Consider the following 21,260-nt stretch of genomic DNA (forward strand, 5'->3'; position numbering starts at 1 on the left):
GCTAAAGAGGTTACATATATGAATTTTTCCAACCTTAAATTCTGGTTGCTGGTGTATGTCAGTGATTTTCCCTACTGGACTGAGGTGGATGGCTGTGGATCATGGGCTGAGGTGGATGGCTGTGGATCTTGGGCCAAGGTGGATGGCTGTGGATCATGGACATTATTTAATTTGGGTTGGTTTCCACTCAGAAAATTCCTCTCCATACGTGGGGTGAGCCAGAGGAAGGAACAGGGAAGTTAAGGTATGATAAAATACTTCTCTATATTACAAACATGAAAATTGTATAGTGAAGTGTGTGGCATGTCAGGTAAGTGTAGCTTGAGCTGATAAACAAAAAACACACCTGACTAATGCTCACTTGTCATATAACTTCTCCAAATACCTCTTTATCAACAAGCAATTAAATGAGGAATTTAAAGTTTGATAAAATACTTCCTTGTTACTATTATAAATTATAAAATTGTAGTGAAGCATATGACATCAGTTGATTAAACAACCCACAGCAGTTGACTGCTCACTGAGCTACATAAACATCTCTCTAACATTTCCACTACAACATGCAAGAAAAAAGGAATTTAAGATATGATAAATTTCTTACTTGTCACTATTATAAATGAGAAAATTGTATAGAGAAAGGTGGGATTGCATCATCATGTGATTAAATGTTTGAAAGGCATCACTGTAGTAAAACATGACATGCAACACTAAGCCAGTTATTGTTCAGTACTTAATAACACTATTTACATGCATTAGAACAGAGAATTTAAGTTCTGTATGAGAAAATTCTTCCTAGTCATTATTATAAACATCAATTTGCATAGTGGAGGGTGTGATTGCATTATCTGATGTAAGGTATGAGAGACATCACTGATAAATATACAGCTCTTGTCATCTACTGCTCAATACCTGTATAACCATCTACTGCTTAATTGAGTTACATAACAGCCTCAAACTTTTCTACATCAAGAAGTATGAGAAAAAGAATTTAAGGTAGAGTTAAACTTTTTCTATTTACTTGTTAAGCATATTTTATGCTGTTAAGATTGTGAATTGAACTTATTGTAGTCACTGGTGGTGTATTACCCATCTGTGTCATTCCTTTTAAGAGGTCATTACCTGGGTTACTCGGTCACTACCTGGGTTGCTGAACCACTATACCTGGGTTACTTATTAAACAAGCTCTTCTCATTCTTATTAATTTTGTAAATTGTTGTTTCCTTGAGACCAAAGACTTGCACTATCTTTCATCACACATGCACCACTTTTAGGCTTATCTAAAATCTCGTTTTTTTTTTTCTAAACACCAAGAATTTCATGCTTTTTCTCTCTTGGCACCTCCAGCATCATTCATATTCCTCTTGGTGCTATGGTTAATATCCAGAAATAAGATGGACTGATGAAAAGATGTAATACATAACTGAATATGGTGTAGGATGTGTACACATGGGGGACTGCCGATGTGGGTGGCCTTCCCCATCAAAATATTGGCTGCAAAAGAGAGGGAAAGATCCTGCTTCATGCCATATTTTCCCCTAAATTTATGCTGTGCTGATTGAAAGTTGCAGCTTGCTTGTTGAAATTAGGTTTCAAAATTTCAGTTGTGAAAAAACCATACCCCCGGCCGGGATTGAACCCGCGGTCATAGAGTCTCAAAACTCCAGCCCGTCGCGTTAGCCACTAGACCAGCTAGCCACAATAAGATTCGTCTAACTAGGTATATTTCTACACCATAGGAAGGTTAGCACAGGCACCTCTGTGACCACAAATGCAAGTTTTTACAGACGAATCTCCAGCTAGCGTGGCCGTGACGAACTCTAGCTCAAGTCCCTTCACTGCCGTCAACATGACTCAGTTGTGTCATGTCAAAAATGTATTCAGAGATGAAATGTCAATTGAAGGTCTATTGTATGATGTATGTTTTAAAATATATTTTATGCACAAAAGATTTAGTCCTGATTTAGGTTTAATAATTCTAATTAGTTTCAGAAATAATTATGTGAATTTATACGTGAATGCAATTTCTCCATAGTTTCATGGAGGTAAACTTCAGACCCAACAAAGAGACAGATTAATTTTTGTAAAACTCAACAGCTGAATGACCCTTCTGCATTTAGCTTTGATTTTTTGAAATTGATGATGATGATGAAGCAGAAATGTGAGTAATATAATTGTAAACAAAGTCATTTGTAGAATCCAAAACTATATTATATATAACTTATATTTGTTACTTTGTAAGATAATAAAATATAATAATATTCTTTGAATTGTTTTGTGTATGCCTTAAACATTATACTGGTATGTTGATTAATTTTATTTTGTTTATATCTTAAACATTTTTTTTTTTTTTACCAAGTCGGCCGTCTCCCACCGAGGCAGGGTGACCCAAAAAAGAAAGAAAATCCCCAAAAAGAAAATACTTTCATCATCATTCAACGCTTTCACCTCACTCACACATAATCACTGTTTTTGCAGAGGTGCTCAGAACACAACAGTTTAGAAGCATATACCTATAAAGATACACAACATATCCCTCCAAACTGCTAATATCCTGAACCCCTCCTTTAAAGTGCAGGCATTGTACTTCCTATTTCCAGAACTCAAGTCCGGCTATATAAAAATAACCGGTTTCCCTGAATCCCTTCACTAAATATTATCCTGCTCACACTCCAACAGATCGTCAGGTCCCAAATACCATTCGTCTCCATTCACTCCTATCGAACACGCTCACGCACGCTTGCTGGAAGTCCAAGCCCCTCGCCCACAAAACTTCCTTTACCCCCTCCCTTCAACCTTTTCGAGGATGACCCCTACCCCGCCTCAACCAAACCACCTCAACAACCCCTCTTCAGCCCTCTGACTAATACTTTTATTAACCCCACACCTTCTCCTAATTTCCACACTCCAAATTTTCTGCATAATATTTACACCACACATTGCCCTTAGACAGGACATCTCCACTGCCTCCAACCACCTCCTCGCTGCTGCATTCACAACCCAAGCTTCACACCCATATAAGTGTGTTGGTACTACTAAACTTTCATACATTCCCTTCTTTGACTCCATAGATAACGTTTTTTGTCTCCATGTATACCTCAACGCACCACTCACCTTTTTTCCCTCATCAATTCTATGATTAACCTCATCCTTCATAAATCCATCCGCTGACACGTCAACTCCCAAGTATCTGAAAGCATTCACTTCTTCCATACTCCTCCTCCCCAATTTGATATCCAATTTTTCTTTATCTAAATCATTTGACACCCTCATCACCTTACTCTTTTCTATGTTCACTTTGAACTTTCTACCTTTACACACACTCCCAAGCTCATCCACTAACCTTTGCAATTTTTCTTTAGAATCTCCCATTTTATGTTGATTGATATTATTTTGTGTGTGTTTTAAACATTTTATATTGATTAACCCTTAAACCGTACACAACATATATATATGCAAGAGTGGGTACCATGCATCTTCTTTCTTCCTTTCAACAAACCGGCTGTATCGTGGTTATTTGGATCTTGTGATCTTGTACACTGCATACATACCATATTTTGTGACATAAAGCACTCGTTTTTTTTTTTCAGTCTCAGAAAATCCCACTGACCCTAATATGTGCAAGGTTGAAAACAAGGATAGGTTTTTAGGTTACAGGCAATTGGTGGTTCCAGTGCTGTGGTACCGGTAAATTACTGTTTTCCAAGTTACTTTTAGTGATTAGTAACTATAATAAATTATAAGTTACATATTACCTGAAAGTAATAAGCAGTTGTAAATAATTGTAAAGTAGCCATCGGTAAATAGGCCGCCATGTTATAGTGGCTGGAGGCTTATGGAGCAAACAAGCTGCGCAAGGTCACCTCTTTCAGTTATGCTGTGAGCATAAGCAACCAACCAGTCACTGGCCCACTACCATTTTGAAGTAAGTGCTGCATTTTTCCCCCCCAGAATGTGCCTGTTCTGGAAACTTTGAGGTGCTCGGCTGAGGCGACACTGTTTACGCGGCTGATGTAAAATTAACAATTCTGTGGAAATTTTTTACAAAATTTCCTGAATGTAGAACATATAAATGATTAATATAATAATTGTGTAATAAAATATGATGCTGCTTTGACCCTTCGAGAAATTTTGAGTGAGGGAGGAGGTAGTTGAACGGCTGAGCAACTCTGGGGAGACGCCATATTGAATTTAATGGGTGAACACTGGACTACATTTTTCTGATAGTTCGGCATTTTCCGAGGCATAATGGGGAGTATCGGCCTAAATTTGTAATAGGAATTTGTGTTAATGTCCCCTGCTGAAGAAGTGGGACAGGAAACTTACGAAACCACCATAATAGGGTGGTGAGATTGGAAAATGAATGATGCAGCGTCATCGTCATCACAACTCTCAGAGAAGTACTCCAGTCTTTGTATTTAGACCTAGCTGGCCAGTGTAGGTTCTAGATAGTTAGGCAGGTGTTTTGGTGTCATCCTTCTACATTAATTAAATGGTAAGTGGTAATATAAAGTTCTTTGTACTAATAGTTATATTTTTGTGCATCCAGCAAACCTAATTTCATGCAGTCCACTTAATCACAATTTTACCAGTGTAGCTAGTTTTAATATAATTATTAATTTAATATCAGGTCTAGCTTTTTGTGAAGGAGGTGTAGAAGTGGGCAATCGAAGGAGTGCAGCTCTGTGACTTAAGTCCCACTTACCTCACCCAAATTACTTGTAGGTAATAATTCAGGTAAAGCCATGTAAACCTCCTGTAGGTGATTTGCTCATAATAATAAAATAATAATAATAATAATTTTTCACAGATTTTAACCTCATAAGTCTGTTGGCCTACCCTCCTTTGCTAATACTAATGGAATGAAGGACCAATAGGGTCCCCATGCACGAAAGAGAATGGAACAAACTTACGATGGCATGGAGTCTCCCTAGCTCAACCGAGTGTAGTCTGTGGCTGTCCCAGTGCGTGCTATATGACCCTTGTAGGTTTAGTGCTTCTTTTTCTACTCAACAGTCACATGCGAGAGGAGGATGGTACCAACAAACAATTATGTTACTAACTAGACAGCAATATGTGTCTCTGTTAAGGACACAACCTTATCATCAAGACCTATGGAAATTGGACCTCTCAAAGGAGGTTCCTTGATGCTGGTGAGGGGCTCTTAATCTAGGGAATTGGATCTGTGCTCCAGTTCCCTGAATTAAGCCTGAATACATTCCATCCCCCCCTTCACAGGTGCTGTATAATCCTACGGGTATAACGCTTCCCCATGATTATAATAATTATAATAATCTGGAGATTGACATTCCACGAGGAAGTGTTTTTGGCCCCCTACTCTTCCTTTTATACATCAATGACCTCCCAATGTATCGCAACAACTTAGCCCTATTCTCTTTGCTGACGACACAACTTTTGTCCTCTCTCGCCTAAATCCTAAATTCAACACCCACATCCAACACCACAAAAAAGTGTCCAAAACAGTTGGCATCCTCTCCAAGATATGTTAATGTACCACAAACACCATTACTTACATTATACTCACTAATCTACCCTTACCTCACCTATGCTGCTTGTGCCAGGTGATCCACAACAGTAAATCACCTCAAGTAAATAATAACTCAACAAAAGGGGAATACTCACATAGTCTACTGCCAGGTAACACCTCCTTTCCCTGCCCTTCAAAGATGTATACATTCACTCTTATTACTGTGTATCCTACACATAAAGAACAATAAACTAAATATGAATCCTCATCTGAAGCACTTCATTGATAGTTGAAACAGAACCTGTAGATATAATACTAGACTCAAAAATCTTTATGATATACCCCATGTCCGGCTTAATCTTTGTAAAAACTCAATGTACATAAAAGGATCCAAAATCTGGAACTCTGCCAGAAATCTCCAGAGATACTCTCTCTGCCAGCATCTTCAAAACTACCTGGAGTATACATGGAGAAGGTTTCGGGTGTCAGTGCCCCCGCAGCCCGGTCTGTGACCAGGCTTCAGGGTGGATTAGAGCCTGATCAATCAGGCTGTTACTGTTGGCCGCACACAAACCGACGTATGAACCGCAGCCCGGCCGGTCAGGTACTGACTTTAGGTGCCTGTCCAGCGTCCAGTGCTGGGAGGCAGTTGAACAGTCTTGGGCCCCTGACACTTCTTGTTAGTTAGCTTAATATGTTTATTATGCACCCCATACCCATCCTGTGGGCGGTAGTCAAAAGATTACAGAGGTACAAAATGGGTCCAGGGACTGGGCCCCAGAGTTTTGATAGCTGAACAAGGTACAAAGATAATGAACTCACAAGTTACAAAGGTAGTGAATCATGTAAGTAAATTTACTTACGTTTATACATGACTACAATCATGAACAAATTATAGAGTAATGAGCAATTCACATGTCCACACCCGGTCACAACTATTATGAGTTATTGGTGCAAATATTAATTGTTGGGCCCCTGACACTTATTGTGTTGTCTCTTATCGTGCTAGTGACACCCCTGTTTTTCATTGGGGGGATGTTGCATCGTCTGTCGAGTCTTTTGCTTTCATAGGGAGTGATTTTTGTGTGCAGATTTGGTAATCCCTCTCGGATTTTCCAATCATGTATCTCTCCCGCCTGCATTCTAGGGAGTACAGGTTGAGGAATTTCAAAATTAAGCCTGAATGCCTTCCACATCACCCCCCAGGCGCTGTATAATCCTCCGGGTTTAGCGCTTCCCCCTTGATTGTAATAATAATAATCTAGGGAGTACAGGTTGAGGAATTTCAAGCGTTCCCAGTAATTGAGGTGTTTTATCTCCGTTATGCGTGCCGTGAAGGTTCTCTGTACATTTTCTAGGTCAGCAATTTCACCTGCCTTGAAAGGTGCTGTTAGTGTGCAGCAATATTCCAGCCTAGATAGAACAAGTGACCTGAAGAGTGTCATCATGGGCTTGGCATCCCTAGTTTTGAAGGTTTTCATTATCCCTCTGTCATTTTTCTAGTAGATGTGATTGATACAGTGTTATGGTTTTTCTCTCCTTTGTGTGGTTGGAATTTGTTTTATACTCCGATATAGTTTTAATTTCCTCACGTTTTCCACATCGGAGTAATTGAAATTCCTCATCATTGAACTTCATATTGTTTTCTGCGGACCATTTAAAGATTTGGTTGATGTCCGCCTGGAGCCTTGCAGTGTCTGCAATGGAAGACACTGTCATGCAAATTCGGGTGTCATCTGCAAAGGAAGACACGGTGCTGTGGCTTACATCCCTGTCTGTCAGGTATGAGGGTGAGGAACAGAACTTTTCACATTAGCCACCTCGGACTTTACTCTGTTTACTTCTACTCTTTGTGTTGTGTTCCCCTCAAGGAAGGTTCCTTGATGTTGGTGAGGGGCTCTTGATTTAGGGAATTGGATCTGTGCTCCAGTTCCCCAAATTAAGCCTGAATGCCTTCCACATACCCCCCCCCCCCCAGGCGCTGTATAATCCTCCGGGTTTAGCGCTTCCCCCTTGATTGTAATAATAATAATTTGTGTTGTGTTTGTTAGAAAATTATAGATCCATCTACCAACTTTTCATGTTATTCCTTTATCACTCATTTTGTGCGTTATTACACCATGGTCACACTTGTGAAAGGCTTTTACATTATTATTATTATAATCAAGGGGGAGCGCTAAACCCGTAGGATTATACAGCGCCTGGGGGGGATGTGAAAAACATTCAGGCTTAATTCGGGAACCGGAGCACAGGTCCAGTTCCCTAAATCAAGAGCCCCTCACCAACATCAAGGAACCCTCCCTGATGGGAAAGGCTTTTACAAAGTCTGTGTATACTACATCTGCGTTTTGTTTGTCTTTTAAAGCATCCAGGACCTTGTCATAGTGGTCCAGTAGTTGGAAAAGACAGGAGCGACCTGCTCAGAACCCATGTTGCCCTGGGTTGTGTAACTGATGAGTATCTAGAGGAGTTGCGACCTTGCTTCTCAGGACCCTTTCAAAGATTTTTATGATATGGGATGTTAGTGTTATCGGTCTGTAGTTTTTTACTGTTGCTTTACTGCCCCCTTTGTGGAGTGGGGCTATGTCTGTTGTTTATAGCAGCTGTGGGACGACCCGTGCCCAGGGGCGTCGTTAGGGGGGGGGCGGGCCGTCCCAGGTGACACCATAGAGACTAAAGAAGGTGACACTAATGCCCAAAACAGTGCTGCACCAACATAAGAGAAGAATTCTTCGTTTCTATATAGCCTATTTTATATTAACGAAGTACAAACAAGCCTATGTTGGGAAAATCTTTGATTTTGATGATGTGTTAGACGATTTTGCATAACTGAAGGCAAAGAAATGTAAGATCAGATACACTGAGATGTTACCTGTACTCAAGGTCAAATTGGAACTAGTATGTCTCTGATATTACAATGTTTTTCTTTATTTTTCATTTTTTTTTTTTTGGCATTGTTGAAGATGAATAAATGTAGGATCTGTTGGCTGTACTCAAAGTGGTATTTGAGTTTATGTTTCTTCGATGTTACTACGATTATTAATTTTATCATTATTAAAGTTGAAATATTCTCCTGTTCAGTTTATGGCCCTTAAACGTTCTCATGGTTAAACATTAGTCACTGGTCATGTAGTAGTGACGTAACTGGAGTTTACCCCCCTCGTCCCCCCGCCCTTGAATTTCATGGGGGTGACACCAAAGATGCTGCCCCGGGTGACACCAACTCTAGCGACGCCTCTGCCAGTGTCCATGCTCCCTCTCCATAGGATGTTAAAAGCACATGATAAGGGTTTCTTGCAGTTCTTGATGAACGTGGAGTTCCATGAGTCTGGGCCTCGGGCAGAGTGCATGGGCATGTCATTTATCGCCTTTTCGAAGTCATTTGGTGCCAGGATAATATCAGATGGGATTGAATCTACCAAATTCTGTGTCTCGTTCATTAAAAATTCAGATAGGGCTTTGACTCTAAGTCTGGTTAGAGGCTTGCTAAAAACCGAGTCATATTGGGGCTTTAGTAGCTCAATTCATTTCCTCGCTGTCATTTGTATAGGACCCATCTCGTCTATGTAAGGGCCCAATACTGGATGTTGTTCTCGACTTAGATTTGGCATAAGAAAATAAATACTTTGAGCTTATTTCAGTTTCATTTATGGCTTTTAGTTCTTCCCGAGTCTCTTGACTCCTGTAAGATTCCTTTAACTTAGGTTCCATGTTTGCTATTTCTCTGACCAGTGCCTTCCTTCGTATTACAGAAAAAAAAAATAATTTCACTAACATATCCCAATAACAGCGAAATATGATTGCGTCTTTGCCACAAGCATGTGGAAAACAATATATTCTTATTCATATTGTCTGTAATCAACAAAACCATTAAATCTAGTGAATGTGTTCAAAACATGTTACTATCCTCATTACCTGTAATCATATGCCAAGTTGTAATCCTTTAAACAATTAAACTCGATAAATGTTATAGCATATATTAATACGCTATTCAATTCTCTTGTGTTCCTTCAAATTCCTAAATTTATCGTTACAACCTCTTAGAAGCCGTGCATATAAACAATCAATTAGTTATTGCCTTAGTCTTAATATAAGTTTGGAAAATTTTGATAATTTTCCTATGATTTATATGTAATAATTAGTAGGGATAATAATGTTTATATAATAATGCAGGTGTGTAATGTTAATGTGACTTTTGAAAGGTGATAAGCCACTGGGAACCCACATATTCAATATAATTTCCTTATATAGTGTAATAAGTTAATTAAGCAAAGTGGAGTTATTGCAGTTTTGTGGGAATTAATATTCTGATAAGGAAAATATATTACACACCCAAAAATATCACTTAATTTGAGTCAACATATGTGTACAAAATAGGAGAGCTGAAAAGCAACAAAGATGGAGGTACGAAATGAGGTCGGACAGGCGAGTTAGCGAATGTTTCTCTAATTAATAGTGACTGATAGATAATGGGCGAATTTTGTGCTATAAGATATGTGAACAAGAAATACATTTGGAAGATTCCATATATACGGAAATTGAAGAAATAATGATGATATTAACGAAGACATGATGTGGTACGGAATGGACGCCAAGTCTACCACCGCTTGTATTCTCCAATAATTTAGGTTCGCCATATCCTAGTGGGTTTAGCGCCTCTTTTTTATTATAATAGATTCGCCTTGTGCAAGAAAGGTATAAAATACCGACAACTGAAAATTTCATATTGTCGGTATTTTACACCTTTCTTGTACTATTTGTCAGACACAGGAACATTATGGAGTCTTGACTCACGAAATAGTAATGACACGATTGCAAACAAACGATACCACGGGTGGAGATAGAACCCGCGGTCAGAGAGTCTCAAAACTCCAGACCGTCGTGTTAGCCACTGGACCAGCTAGCCACAATAAGATTCACCCAACTAGGTATATTTCTACATCATAGGAAGGTTAGCACAGGCACCACAGTGGTGCCTATGCTAACCTTCCTATGGTGTAGAAATATACCTAGTTGGGTGAATCTTATTGTGGCTAGCTGGTCCAGTGGCTAACACGACGGTCTGGAGTTTTGAGACTCTGATCGCGGGTTCTATCTCCACCCGTGGTATCGTTTGATGGAATCTTGGTTCAGAGGACATCTACAAGACCTTCACGGCTACTACAACTAACCCATCCCTTTGGGTAGGACCTACTTCCACTGAGGAATCCCGCCTACCTCGTCTGCTACACGTCCCTATCCACTGACGCCTATATAACCACCAGTCTCCTTATCTTTGCTCGAGGTTCTCCACCACCACGATGCTGTCAACACTAACTCCAAGGCTGAGGGACTCATTACCTCATCTTTTGTATATAGTTCTACTGTCTTCTAATTATGTCCTAGAATCTGTATTGATAAAGCCAATGGATGGCGAAACGTCTACATACAATAAAGATATCCAGATGTTGCACATTTGTCTTAACTTTCAGGTTCGCCTTCCAGTGTATATTACAACCCACACAACAGGTAATGTTACTTTATATTGGTTAATGTTTTTGTAATCCTGCCAGAGGAGGCATTAGGATGCACCACCAATTTAATAAATTGGTGAATGCAATAATTTTTATCTATGGAATAATTTGATTAAGAATTATAACCTAGTAGACAAAACGAAATACTTAAGTCAAGTTCACTTAAATTCATAATTATACGGTCCACTTAATTCAGTTTTACTGGCGTAAATTTTTATAATATACAGAAACCCCATGTTCCTAATCCAGGGTCCCGGAGCTAGTTGGGGAGCTGAGACGGTGGGCATTGAAGGAGGGACGTTGTTTGGGACCCCAGTGCTGCTAGAGACCTACAAGTCTCCAAGATACATCAACTTTGGTAAGTCTCAATTTGTTTATATTCCAGAAGTTCTACCCCGAGTGTGGGTGCAATATTTATTTCGAGATCGTGTTTTTGTGAAAATCCTCCACAATAGGCTTAAATTTGCCCGAAATTCTCTGAATACTAAGGGACTTTTTGTATGCACACGTAAATGTGATCCATCCCTGTAGAAACATTGTATCATGCTAAAATAAAGAATGTTTAACATGAGCTCCGCTGAAGACTTCTCAGCGAAGCGTATGTTAAAGGCTCCAATTGCCTCATTTACTAATTTAGTCCCCTAAGGTAACGACTTGATATTAATATCCTAATATTATTTAATGAATATTCAAACATCCCCAAATTATTTCTAGTTTAGGGTTGGTTAAGAAGGGTAGTGTCTGGTCTGGGATTCATTAAGACGGTAAAGAATCATACGTGATTCCACGCATGCAACGTTAAACAGTAAACACTTAACATTTACTAGCCATTGATGGGAATTTATGTGTCTCCATAGATTTCCACACTTACCAAACTAGCTTTAGAATATTTACTTTATTTTTTACTTAATTCTAACTATTGATTCACTACAAATCTTATGATTACAAGCATTGATCCTGATACCAACCTCTTATTTAATGACTTAAATGATTCAAACAGTTACTGTAATTACTACACAGCAGAACAATCAAAGGCACTTCTCAGAGCCAACAACAACATAACTATCTTTAACTACAATATCAGATCTTTAAGCAAGCATTATGATGACCTCCTAGCATTACTAAATTCCTTGCATGCCAATATGTCCATCATTACACTAACTGAAACCTGGCTAAAGCCTGATACTACAGATGTCTATGCCATTCCTGGTTACACAGCCATACACAACTGTAGGCCAGACCAACAAGGGGGTGGCACTGCTATATACTAAGACCAACTAGAATGTATCACTAATACTTGCACAAGGGATGAACATGGGGAATATATAACAGCTAAATTCAAATCCAAATACCTACAAAAACCTCTCACAGTGATAAGCATCTACAGAGTTCCACAATCAAACATTAGCCAATTTAGTCAAAACCTAGGAAGTATGATAACTGATGCACGCATGAACAAAGATCACTTACTACTCTCAGGTGACTTCAATATAAATCTCCTGCAAGACCAGGACCCACACGTTACTGAATTCACAAACACAATGAGTAACTGCATGTTGCTACCAACAGTAACAAATCCTACAAGAGTTACAGAGACTAGTGTTTCCCTACTTGACCACATCTGGACCAACACCATATCCCCTTTAAAATCAGGCATAATTACAGATAATACCACAGACCACTACCCTACTTTCCTCATAACAACTCTTGGTAAAATACCCCAAGACACTACTAAAGTCACCTTCAGACTTCACAATGAGGCAGCCATTAATAACTTCACAACAGCGGTAACAAACATTGACTGGCACACTGAGCTAGAAATCTATACAGATATTGACGAATGTTTTAATAATTTTCTAAAAAAGACCCAATACCTTTATAACAAGCACTGCCCTAAAAAAAACTAAACAGATGACAGCTAAGAGACTGAACAGTCCCTGGCTAACACCCAGCATTCTCAAATCCATAAATACAAAACACCGATATGAAAAACAGTACAGAATGGGTCACATAACCAGAGACCAAACAAAACGTTACTCGTCAATCCTAACCAGCCTGATAAGAAGGGCAAAAAAATTGTATTATGAGAACAGATTATCCAACTTACGAGGTGATATAAAAAAGACCTGGAAGACCCTATCAGAAATTCTGGGAACAAAAAAGATATCACGACATAGCAAAATAAAATTAGCAAAATCAGATGAACCCCAACTCCCACCAACAGAAACAGCAAACAGACTCAATGATTTCTTCTCCACTATAGGTCAAAACCTTGCCAATAAAATCCCAAGCTCAGATACCCCACCAAATGACTACCTCACTGGCAACTACCCGAACACACTGTTCCTAGCTCCGACTAACCCATACGAAGTCTCCCTTATTATCAACGCACTGAAAAACAAGGCAGGAGATTTAAATACCTTAAGATAAGATAAGATTTCGTTCGGATTTTTAACCCCGGGGGGTTAGCCACCCAGGATAACCCAAGAAAGTCAGTGCGTCATCGAGGACTGTCTAACTTATTTCCATTGGGGTCCTTAATCTTGTCCCCCAGGATGCGACCCACACCAGTCGACTAACACCCAGGTACCTATTTGCTGCTAGGTGAACAGGACAACAGGTGTAAGGAAACGTGTCGAAATGTTTCCACCCGCCGGGAATCGAACCCGGGCCCTCCGTGTGTGAAGCGGGAGCTTTAGCCACCAGGCCACCGAGCCACCTTACCACCCTTTATATACAAAAAAGCGTCACAAGTACTATCACCAATCATTGCAACACTCTTTAACAAATCCATTGAATCCTCCACCTTCCCTACAGTTCTCAAAATAGCAAGGGTCACCCCGATCCATAAAGGAGGAGACCAAACAGAGTTGAATAACTATAGGCCAATATCCAATTTACACCCTCTCTCAAAAATCTTCGAAAAATTAATTCATAAACGAATCTACTCCTACCTCATCTCCCAAAACATTCTCAGCCCCTGCCAATTTGGATTCAGGCCTAATAAATATACTAATGATGCCAAAACCTACTATATTATGTTTGGTAGCAGAGCAGGAGATGCACAAATTAACATTAAGATCGACAACACTCTAATTACCAGACATAATGAGGGCAAATTCCTAGGCCTATACCTTGACAACAACCTGAATTTCAGCACCCATATCCAACACATAACCAAAAAAGTATCCAAAACAGTTGGGATCCTCTCCAAGATACGATACTACGTGCCGCAAAATGCCCTTCTCACACTATACCACTCATTTATCCATACCTCACCTATGCTATTTGTGCTTGGGGATCAACTGCAGCAACACACCTAAAGCCAATAATAACCCAACAAAAAGCTGCAGTAAGAATAATCACTAAATCCCATCCCTGGCAACACACCCCTCCCCCACTCTTCATAGATCTAAACTTACTCCCTGTTCAGTACATCCACACTTACTACTGTGCAATCTACATCTACAGGACCTTAAACTCCAATATCAACCTTGACCTAAAACGCTTTCTTGATAGTTGTGACAGAACCCACAGGCATAACACCAGACACAAACATCTCTACGACATTCCCCATGTCCGACTAAACCTTTACAAAAAATCAATGTATGTCAAAGGCCCTAAAATCTGGAACACCCTACCTGAGAACTCTAGAACTGCAGACACATTCATCACCTTCAAAACTACCATTAGAAAACATCTTATCTCCCTGATACACCCCATCAACTAACTACACGAATACCACCTGGTGGTTCACACTTACACTCACTCACCCATTTGACCATAAACAGAAATATTAATCTCAATCTTAAAATAATGAATCCTATGATACTCCAATACTGAAACTATGTACTGTGCCAAAACAAAAGCATTCACATTGCTAAACTCACAAACTAGTATTTAGTCACTTAGCCATAATACCAACTTACCTCATAATTTGTAATATTTTAAAATAAAGAATTAAACTAAGTCTGCCCGAAATGCCTAGCCATGCTAGGCGTTCTAGTGGTACACTCTGTAATCATTATTTAACTACATGTAAACCACACAACAACCAAATTCTGTAAATCCAGCATTGTAATCTTTATAGAGAATAAACTTTGAATATTATACACATGCTAGAACATATATACACTGCAATAGAGAAAAAAGAAGTCCCACTGGGGATCTTCATTGACTTACGTAAAGCTTTTGATACAGTTGACCATGACTTGCTCCACGTAAAATTGTCACACTATGGTATTAGAGGGCACTCCCTCAACTACCTCAAGTCTTACCTCAGCAACAGAAGCCAATATGTGTACGCAAATGGGGCAAGCTCTTCCGCACAACCAATTACAGTTGGTGTCCCACAGGGAAGTGTCCTTGGCCCTCTTCTCTTTCTCCTATACATAAATGACCTACCAAATGCTTCGCAATTACTCAAACCCACACTTTTTGCAGATGACACTACATACGTCTTCTCTCACCCGAGCCCAATCACGCTAGCCAATACTGTAAACACCGAATTACAGAAAATATCTACCTGGATGAGGACTAACAAACTTACACTAAACATTGACAAAACCTACTTCATTCAGTTTGGTAGCAGAGCTACAGATGTACCTCTTAACATAACGATAAACGGATCACCTATCACAAAGCTAACAGAGGGAAAATTCCTAGGAATCCACCTCGATAATAGACTCAAATTTCATACACATATACAACAAATTTCTAAGAAAATCTTCAAGACTGTAGGCATACTATCGAAGATACGGTACTATGTTCCACAGTCAGCCCTCCTGGCCCTTTATCACTCTCTTATTTACCCCTATCTCACCTATGGAATTTGTGCATGGGGCTCAACAACAATTAACCATCTCAGACCACTAATTACCCAACAAAAGGCTGCAGTTAGAATGATAACAAATTCTCACTACAGGCAACACACTCACCAATATTCAAAACACTCAACCTACTCACCATACAAAACATCCATACTTATTATTGCACCTATTACATACATAGAACACTTAACTCTGATATTAACCCTCCCCTCAAACATCTCCTTGCCAACCTCAACAGAACACATGACCATAACACAAGGCACAGATCACTCTTTGATGTTCCTCGTGTCCATCTCACGCTATGCAAAAACTCAATGCACATAAAAGGCCCTAAAATCTGGAATTCATTACCTGTAAATATAAAAGAAACACTACCTGTTTATAAATTCAAGTCTCTTCTCAAAGATCACTTACTCACTCAAAACCAAATAAATACTGAATAACTGAACCTTATAAATTGTGTATCCAAAATGTTACTCACAATTATATCACACAAATGTTAAACCTAGGACCCAATCTAACTTTATTATTTTTTTAAATACACTACCTAACAGAATACTCCATTCGACTGAATGTACAGCAATGCATGCAACCATATGACCTGTCTTTGTAATACTCATTTGTGCTTTATAGTTATCTGTTTACAATAATGTTTTATCACTGATTTCATCATTGCTTAGTTAATCTTAAGTTAATTTTAAGCCAGCCTGTAATGCTTTGCATATAAGTGGCTTTGGCATGCTGCTCTTACCTGTATTTTTTGTACCTCTGTTTGTATGCTTAAATTACTAAAAAAATTACTAAATAAATCAAGAACCAATTCAATATGTCAATACGCCTTATAGGCTGTAAAATATGGTATGTTGCTCCACAGTGTACACTGTAAGTATTCATTTTTTTTAATTAGAAACTACACGATACTATGTTTTTCAGATGAGAGGTAGAACACTGTGTTTTGTTCGCTAATAAGCGCTGTTCAATTTTAATGTACTCACATACATATATACCTATATGTCCCTTAGTGTAATAAACCATTTTCTTAAGTGTTTGTTTTGTTTAACCTTCCTGAACTCATTTTGAGGGTTTATTAAGTAGTCAGGTTCACCCTTGGTGGTGAAACACATTGTGGAAACAATTAATACGGCCTGCATACACATCTCTGAAACAGTCGGTTCCTGTCCTCCCCATCAGTACGTCTCAGTATTTTGTACATCGTTATGTCTGTCCTGGTCCTTCTATCCTCAGTCATCAGGTTCAACTCCTGTACTCTCCCCTCACAGCTCCTTAGCTCTCCTTGTCAAGTGTGTTGGTGTATGTGCGTGTGTACTCACCTAATTGTGGTTGCAGGGTCGATTCATAGCTCCTGATCCCGCCTCCTCACTGGTCGCCACGAAGTCCACTCTTTCCCTGCTCCATGAGTTTTATCATACCTCTTCTTAAAGATATGTATGGATCCTACCTCCACTACATCACTCACCAAACTATTCCACTTCCTGACAACTCTCTGACTTAAGAAATATACTGAATTTGTATTTATATTTCCATGCTGCAGCAGTTATTTGGTTGATGTGCGCCTCAGGATATGTGTTCGGTATTATACTCACCCTAAGATTCTTTTCCTTGAGTGAGGTTTGCAGTCTTTGGCCCCCTAGCCTGTACTCTGCTTGCGTATGTGTGTACTTACCTATTTGTGGTTGCAGGGGTCGATTCACAGCTCCTGACCCTACCTTGCTGGTCACTACTAGGTCCACTCCCTGCTCCATGAGCTTTATGTATGGATCCTGCCTCCACTACATTACTCTGCAGATTGTTCCACTTCTTGTCTGCTCTATGGCTGAAGAAATACTTCCTAACATCCCTGTGACTCATCTGAATCTTCAGCTTCCAGTTTTGACCCCTTGAGTGTGTGTGTGTGTGTGGAGGCTGTGGCAGCAGTAGCATCCCTGGTTGGCACCCCCACCAACTAGTTGCTGGCCAGGACTGGAGAAGGACGGCAGCGTCTCTCCCACTTCCCTCACTCGTCCACACAGGCCTCGTCTCTGCTCCTCTCCCCTCGCAGTCTGGCTCTCCATCTCGGTGTCAGAGTAACGCACTCTTCAACCTCTGTAGAAACACTGAAATGTTCATTTATTGACTGTGGTGCCAAAGACAATTGGAGAGGTTGAGTGAAGCTCGAGTGGTGAGGTTGAGAGAACACAGCTGTTAAAGAGGGTATGCTGCCAGCGGTGCTCACAGATAGAACCATCACAACCAGCTGCTCGCATCGACTCTCATAGTGGCGCATGGCAGCGGTGCTCACAGTTGGCACCATCACAGACAGCTGCTCTCAGACTCATAGTTATGTATCTGTAAAACATTTGGGGAATCTCACTGCCCTTTCGAGTTTAGAGCTGTTTATATGCCCTTTAAATTTTTGAAGCGCTGTTAGTCCCGAGTTATTGTTATATTCAAATAAATGTTACTTCAGCTATTACCGGAGGTAATCTATAACTTTCTCCGTTGAAACCGATGCAAAACACATGACTTTACTGTTCTTTATGAGTGGCACAATTGTTAACAATAAAGCCTTATATAACTGTCATATATGAGCGTTGACTGTACTGCCAACTTGACTGTGATAACCATTATGAAACAACGAAGCAGATGATGATGCTGAACCCCCGTTATAATGCAATACACTTCCTCATCTTTGATACCGTGAAGCTTTCATAAAACATTCCAATGACAGAGTTTCTTATTGAACTGGAAGAAGCAACGCTGACTCTCAAACACATCTTACAACTACATGTGGTAGCGAAGAACTGTTAAGATAAACTATAGGCTATCACGACATTCTTCACACCATCAGAAATCACCGAGAGCATCAGAATTCAAGGCATACAAGTAGCAAGTTTGGAAAGGCCAACAGAGACCATCACTGACAACCCGAAGCCCAGACCGAGCAGGGAAGGGTTACCTTGTCAGCCAGAAGGTGGCTGGGGCGTGAGATGAGAGGGCTGGTGGGCGGCAGCTGAGGAATAATTGAGAGGTGCGCCGGGGCCAGCATGGAGACCAGGTGAGTGGTGCACCTGTTTGGTATACGTCCCTCTCACCTTGTTACTTATTCTCACTTTCCTGACGTGTTCGTCAGTCCAGTGCACTCGTGTTTTTATTAATTATTTTATCATTAAAAGTAACTGTATCACTGTCATCAGTCACACTCCTCTCCATCTAGCAGTTAATAGATGCCTGGAGAATCTAGTAGTTAACAGATAACAGAAGAATCTAGCAGTTAACAGATACTTGGAGCATTTAGCAGTTAACAGATACCTGGGGGTTAGTCCACTGTTGTGGGTTCAATGCCAGGTGAGAACTTAGCCGAAATATGTTATATTACAGAACGTGGTTTTCTTGAGTTAGTAATCTTTCTTCTTCTTAGCTTTAGTAAGCTTCTGACATCATTTGTAGCTTATACTTCAGCAAATTGAATCAGTTTAAGCGACCATTTCAGGTCTTAAGGGAATATGTTGCCTATCTTGTTTATCTTCGAGACGTGTTGAGGAGTATGCTGTCACTCTTGTTATCTTCGAGACGTGTTGAGGAGTATGTTGTCACTCTTGTTATCTTCGAGACGTGTTGAGGAGTATGTTGTCACTCTTGTTATCTTCGAGACGTGTTGAGGAGTATGTTGTCACTCTTGTTATCTTCGAGACGTGTTGAGGAGTATGTTGTCACTCTTGTTATCTTCGAGACGTGTTGAGGAGTATGTTGTCACTCTTGTTATCTTCGAGACGTGTTGAGGAGTATGATGTCACTTGTTATCTTCGAGACACTGTCACTCTTGTTATCTTCGAGACGTGTTGAGGAGTATGCTGTCACTCTTGTTATCTTCGAGACGTGTTGAGGAGTATGATGTCACTCTTGTTATCTTCGAGACGTGTTGAGGAGTATGATGTCACTCTTGTTATCTTCGTGAGATGCTGAGGTGTGTGTTGTCAGTCTTACCTTCGTGATATGTTGAGGTGTATAGAATGTATTGATTTCCAGCTCTTGGACCTCCTGAGAGAAATCCAACAGCCTCTAGGTTTCTGAATGGGATCTGAGCTACAGCTCCTCAGCCTCTTGAGGTACAGGGAGCTGGAGTTATGGGGTACGGGGTTACCAGTCTCGGATCCTTATATATACACACACACACACACACACACACACACACACACACACACACACACACACACACACACACACACACACACACACACACACACACACACACACATATATATATATATATATATATATATATATATATATATATATATATATATATATTATATATTATATTTATATTATATATTTTATATATATTATATTTATATATATATATATATATATATATATATATATATATATATATATATATATTATATATATGCATATATATATATGTATATATATATATATATATATATATATATATATATATATATATATATATATATATATATATATATATATATATATATATATATGTATATATATATATATATATATATATATATATATATATATATATATATATATATTTATATATAATATATATATGTATATATATATATATGTATATATATATGTATGTATATATATATATGTATATATATTATTGCTATAACAGAGACCTGGCTCAATCTGAAAGATAGAGAGATGCCCTCTGAATGTCACATACAAGGCTATAAATTATTCCACATTGACAGGGTCAACAGGAAAGGTGGTGGAGTAGCGATGTATGTCAGAGACAATTTAAATTGTTGTGTTAGACAAGATATTAAATTAGAAGCGTCAGCCACTGAATCTGTTTGGTTACAGCTTCTCGAGGGCCGAGAAAAACTAATTTTGGGTGTGATTTACAGGGCCCCAAATCTTGATAGGGAGTGCAGTAAACTTCTATGGGACGAAATTCGTAAGGCATCTACATACGAAAATGTTGTGCTAATGGGAGATTTCAACTATAGACAGATTGACTGGAGCAATTTGACAGGAAATTTAGAGTCAGGTGACTTTCTTGATACGATCCAGGATTGTTTTTTAAAACAGTTTGTGACAGAGCCAACTAGGGGAAATAACCTCCTTGACTTGGTTCTTGCCAGTAGGGAAACACTAATTAATAATCTTGAGGTTAATGATGAGCTTGGGGAAAGTGATCACAAATCACTCAGTTTTAATATATCATGGAATTCCCCTAATAATGGCAATCAAGTCTCCGTCCCTGACTTTCGCTTGGCTGATTTCATAGGACTGAAAAATTACTTAGGTGGGCTGAACTGGAATGACCTGACTAAGGGTCAGGTAGGTGGTGATGGTTGCCGATATAACGCTTTCCAGGGCATAGTTCTAGCTGCTCAGTCAAATTATGTTCCAAATAGGGAAATCAGATCAAACAAAAATGATCCTAAATGG

General features: G+C 39.3%; 1 protein-coding gene across 8 annotated transcripts in view; it reads left to right on the plus strand.

Annotated features, from left to right (window-relative positions):
• Nucleotides 1-17,777: 17,777 nt before the first annotated feature.
• Nucleotides 17,778-21,260, plus strand: part of LOC128695704 (carboxypeptidase D) — a 246,567-nt gene continuing 243,084 nt past the window's right edge. For all 8 annotated transcript variants that reach the window (XR_011391986.1, XR_011391985.1, XR_011391987.1 and 5 more), the window contains exon 1: nt 17,778-18,882. Coding sequence is in view for 5 of the 8 variants with exons in the window: in XM_053786545.2 (XP_053642520.1) it covers nt 18,872-18,882 (11 nt within the window). In the remaining 3 variants the exon portion in view is untranslated. The remainder of the gene's footprint in view (nt 18,883-21,260) is intronic.

The sequence above is a fragment of the Cherax quadricarinatus genome, chromosome 14 (assembly GCF_038502225.1).
Source record: "Cherax quadricarinatus isolate ZL_2023a chromosome 14, ASM3850222v1, whole genome shotgun sequence".
Classification (NCBI taxonomy): domain Eukaryota; kingdom Metazoa; phylum Arthropoda; class Malacostraca; order Decapoda; family Parastacidae; genus Cherax; species Cherax quadricarinatus.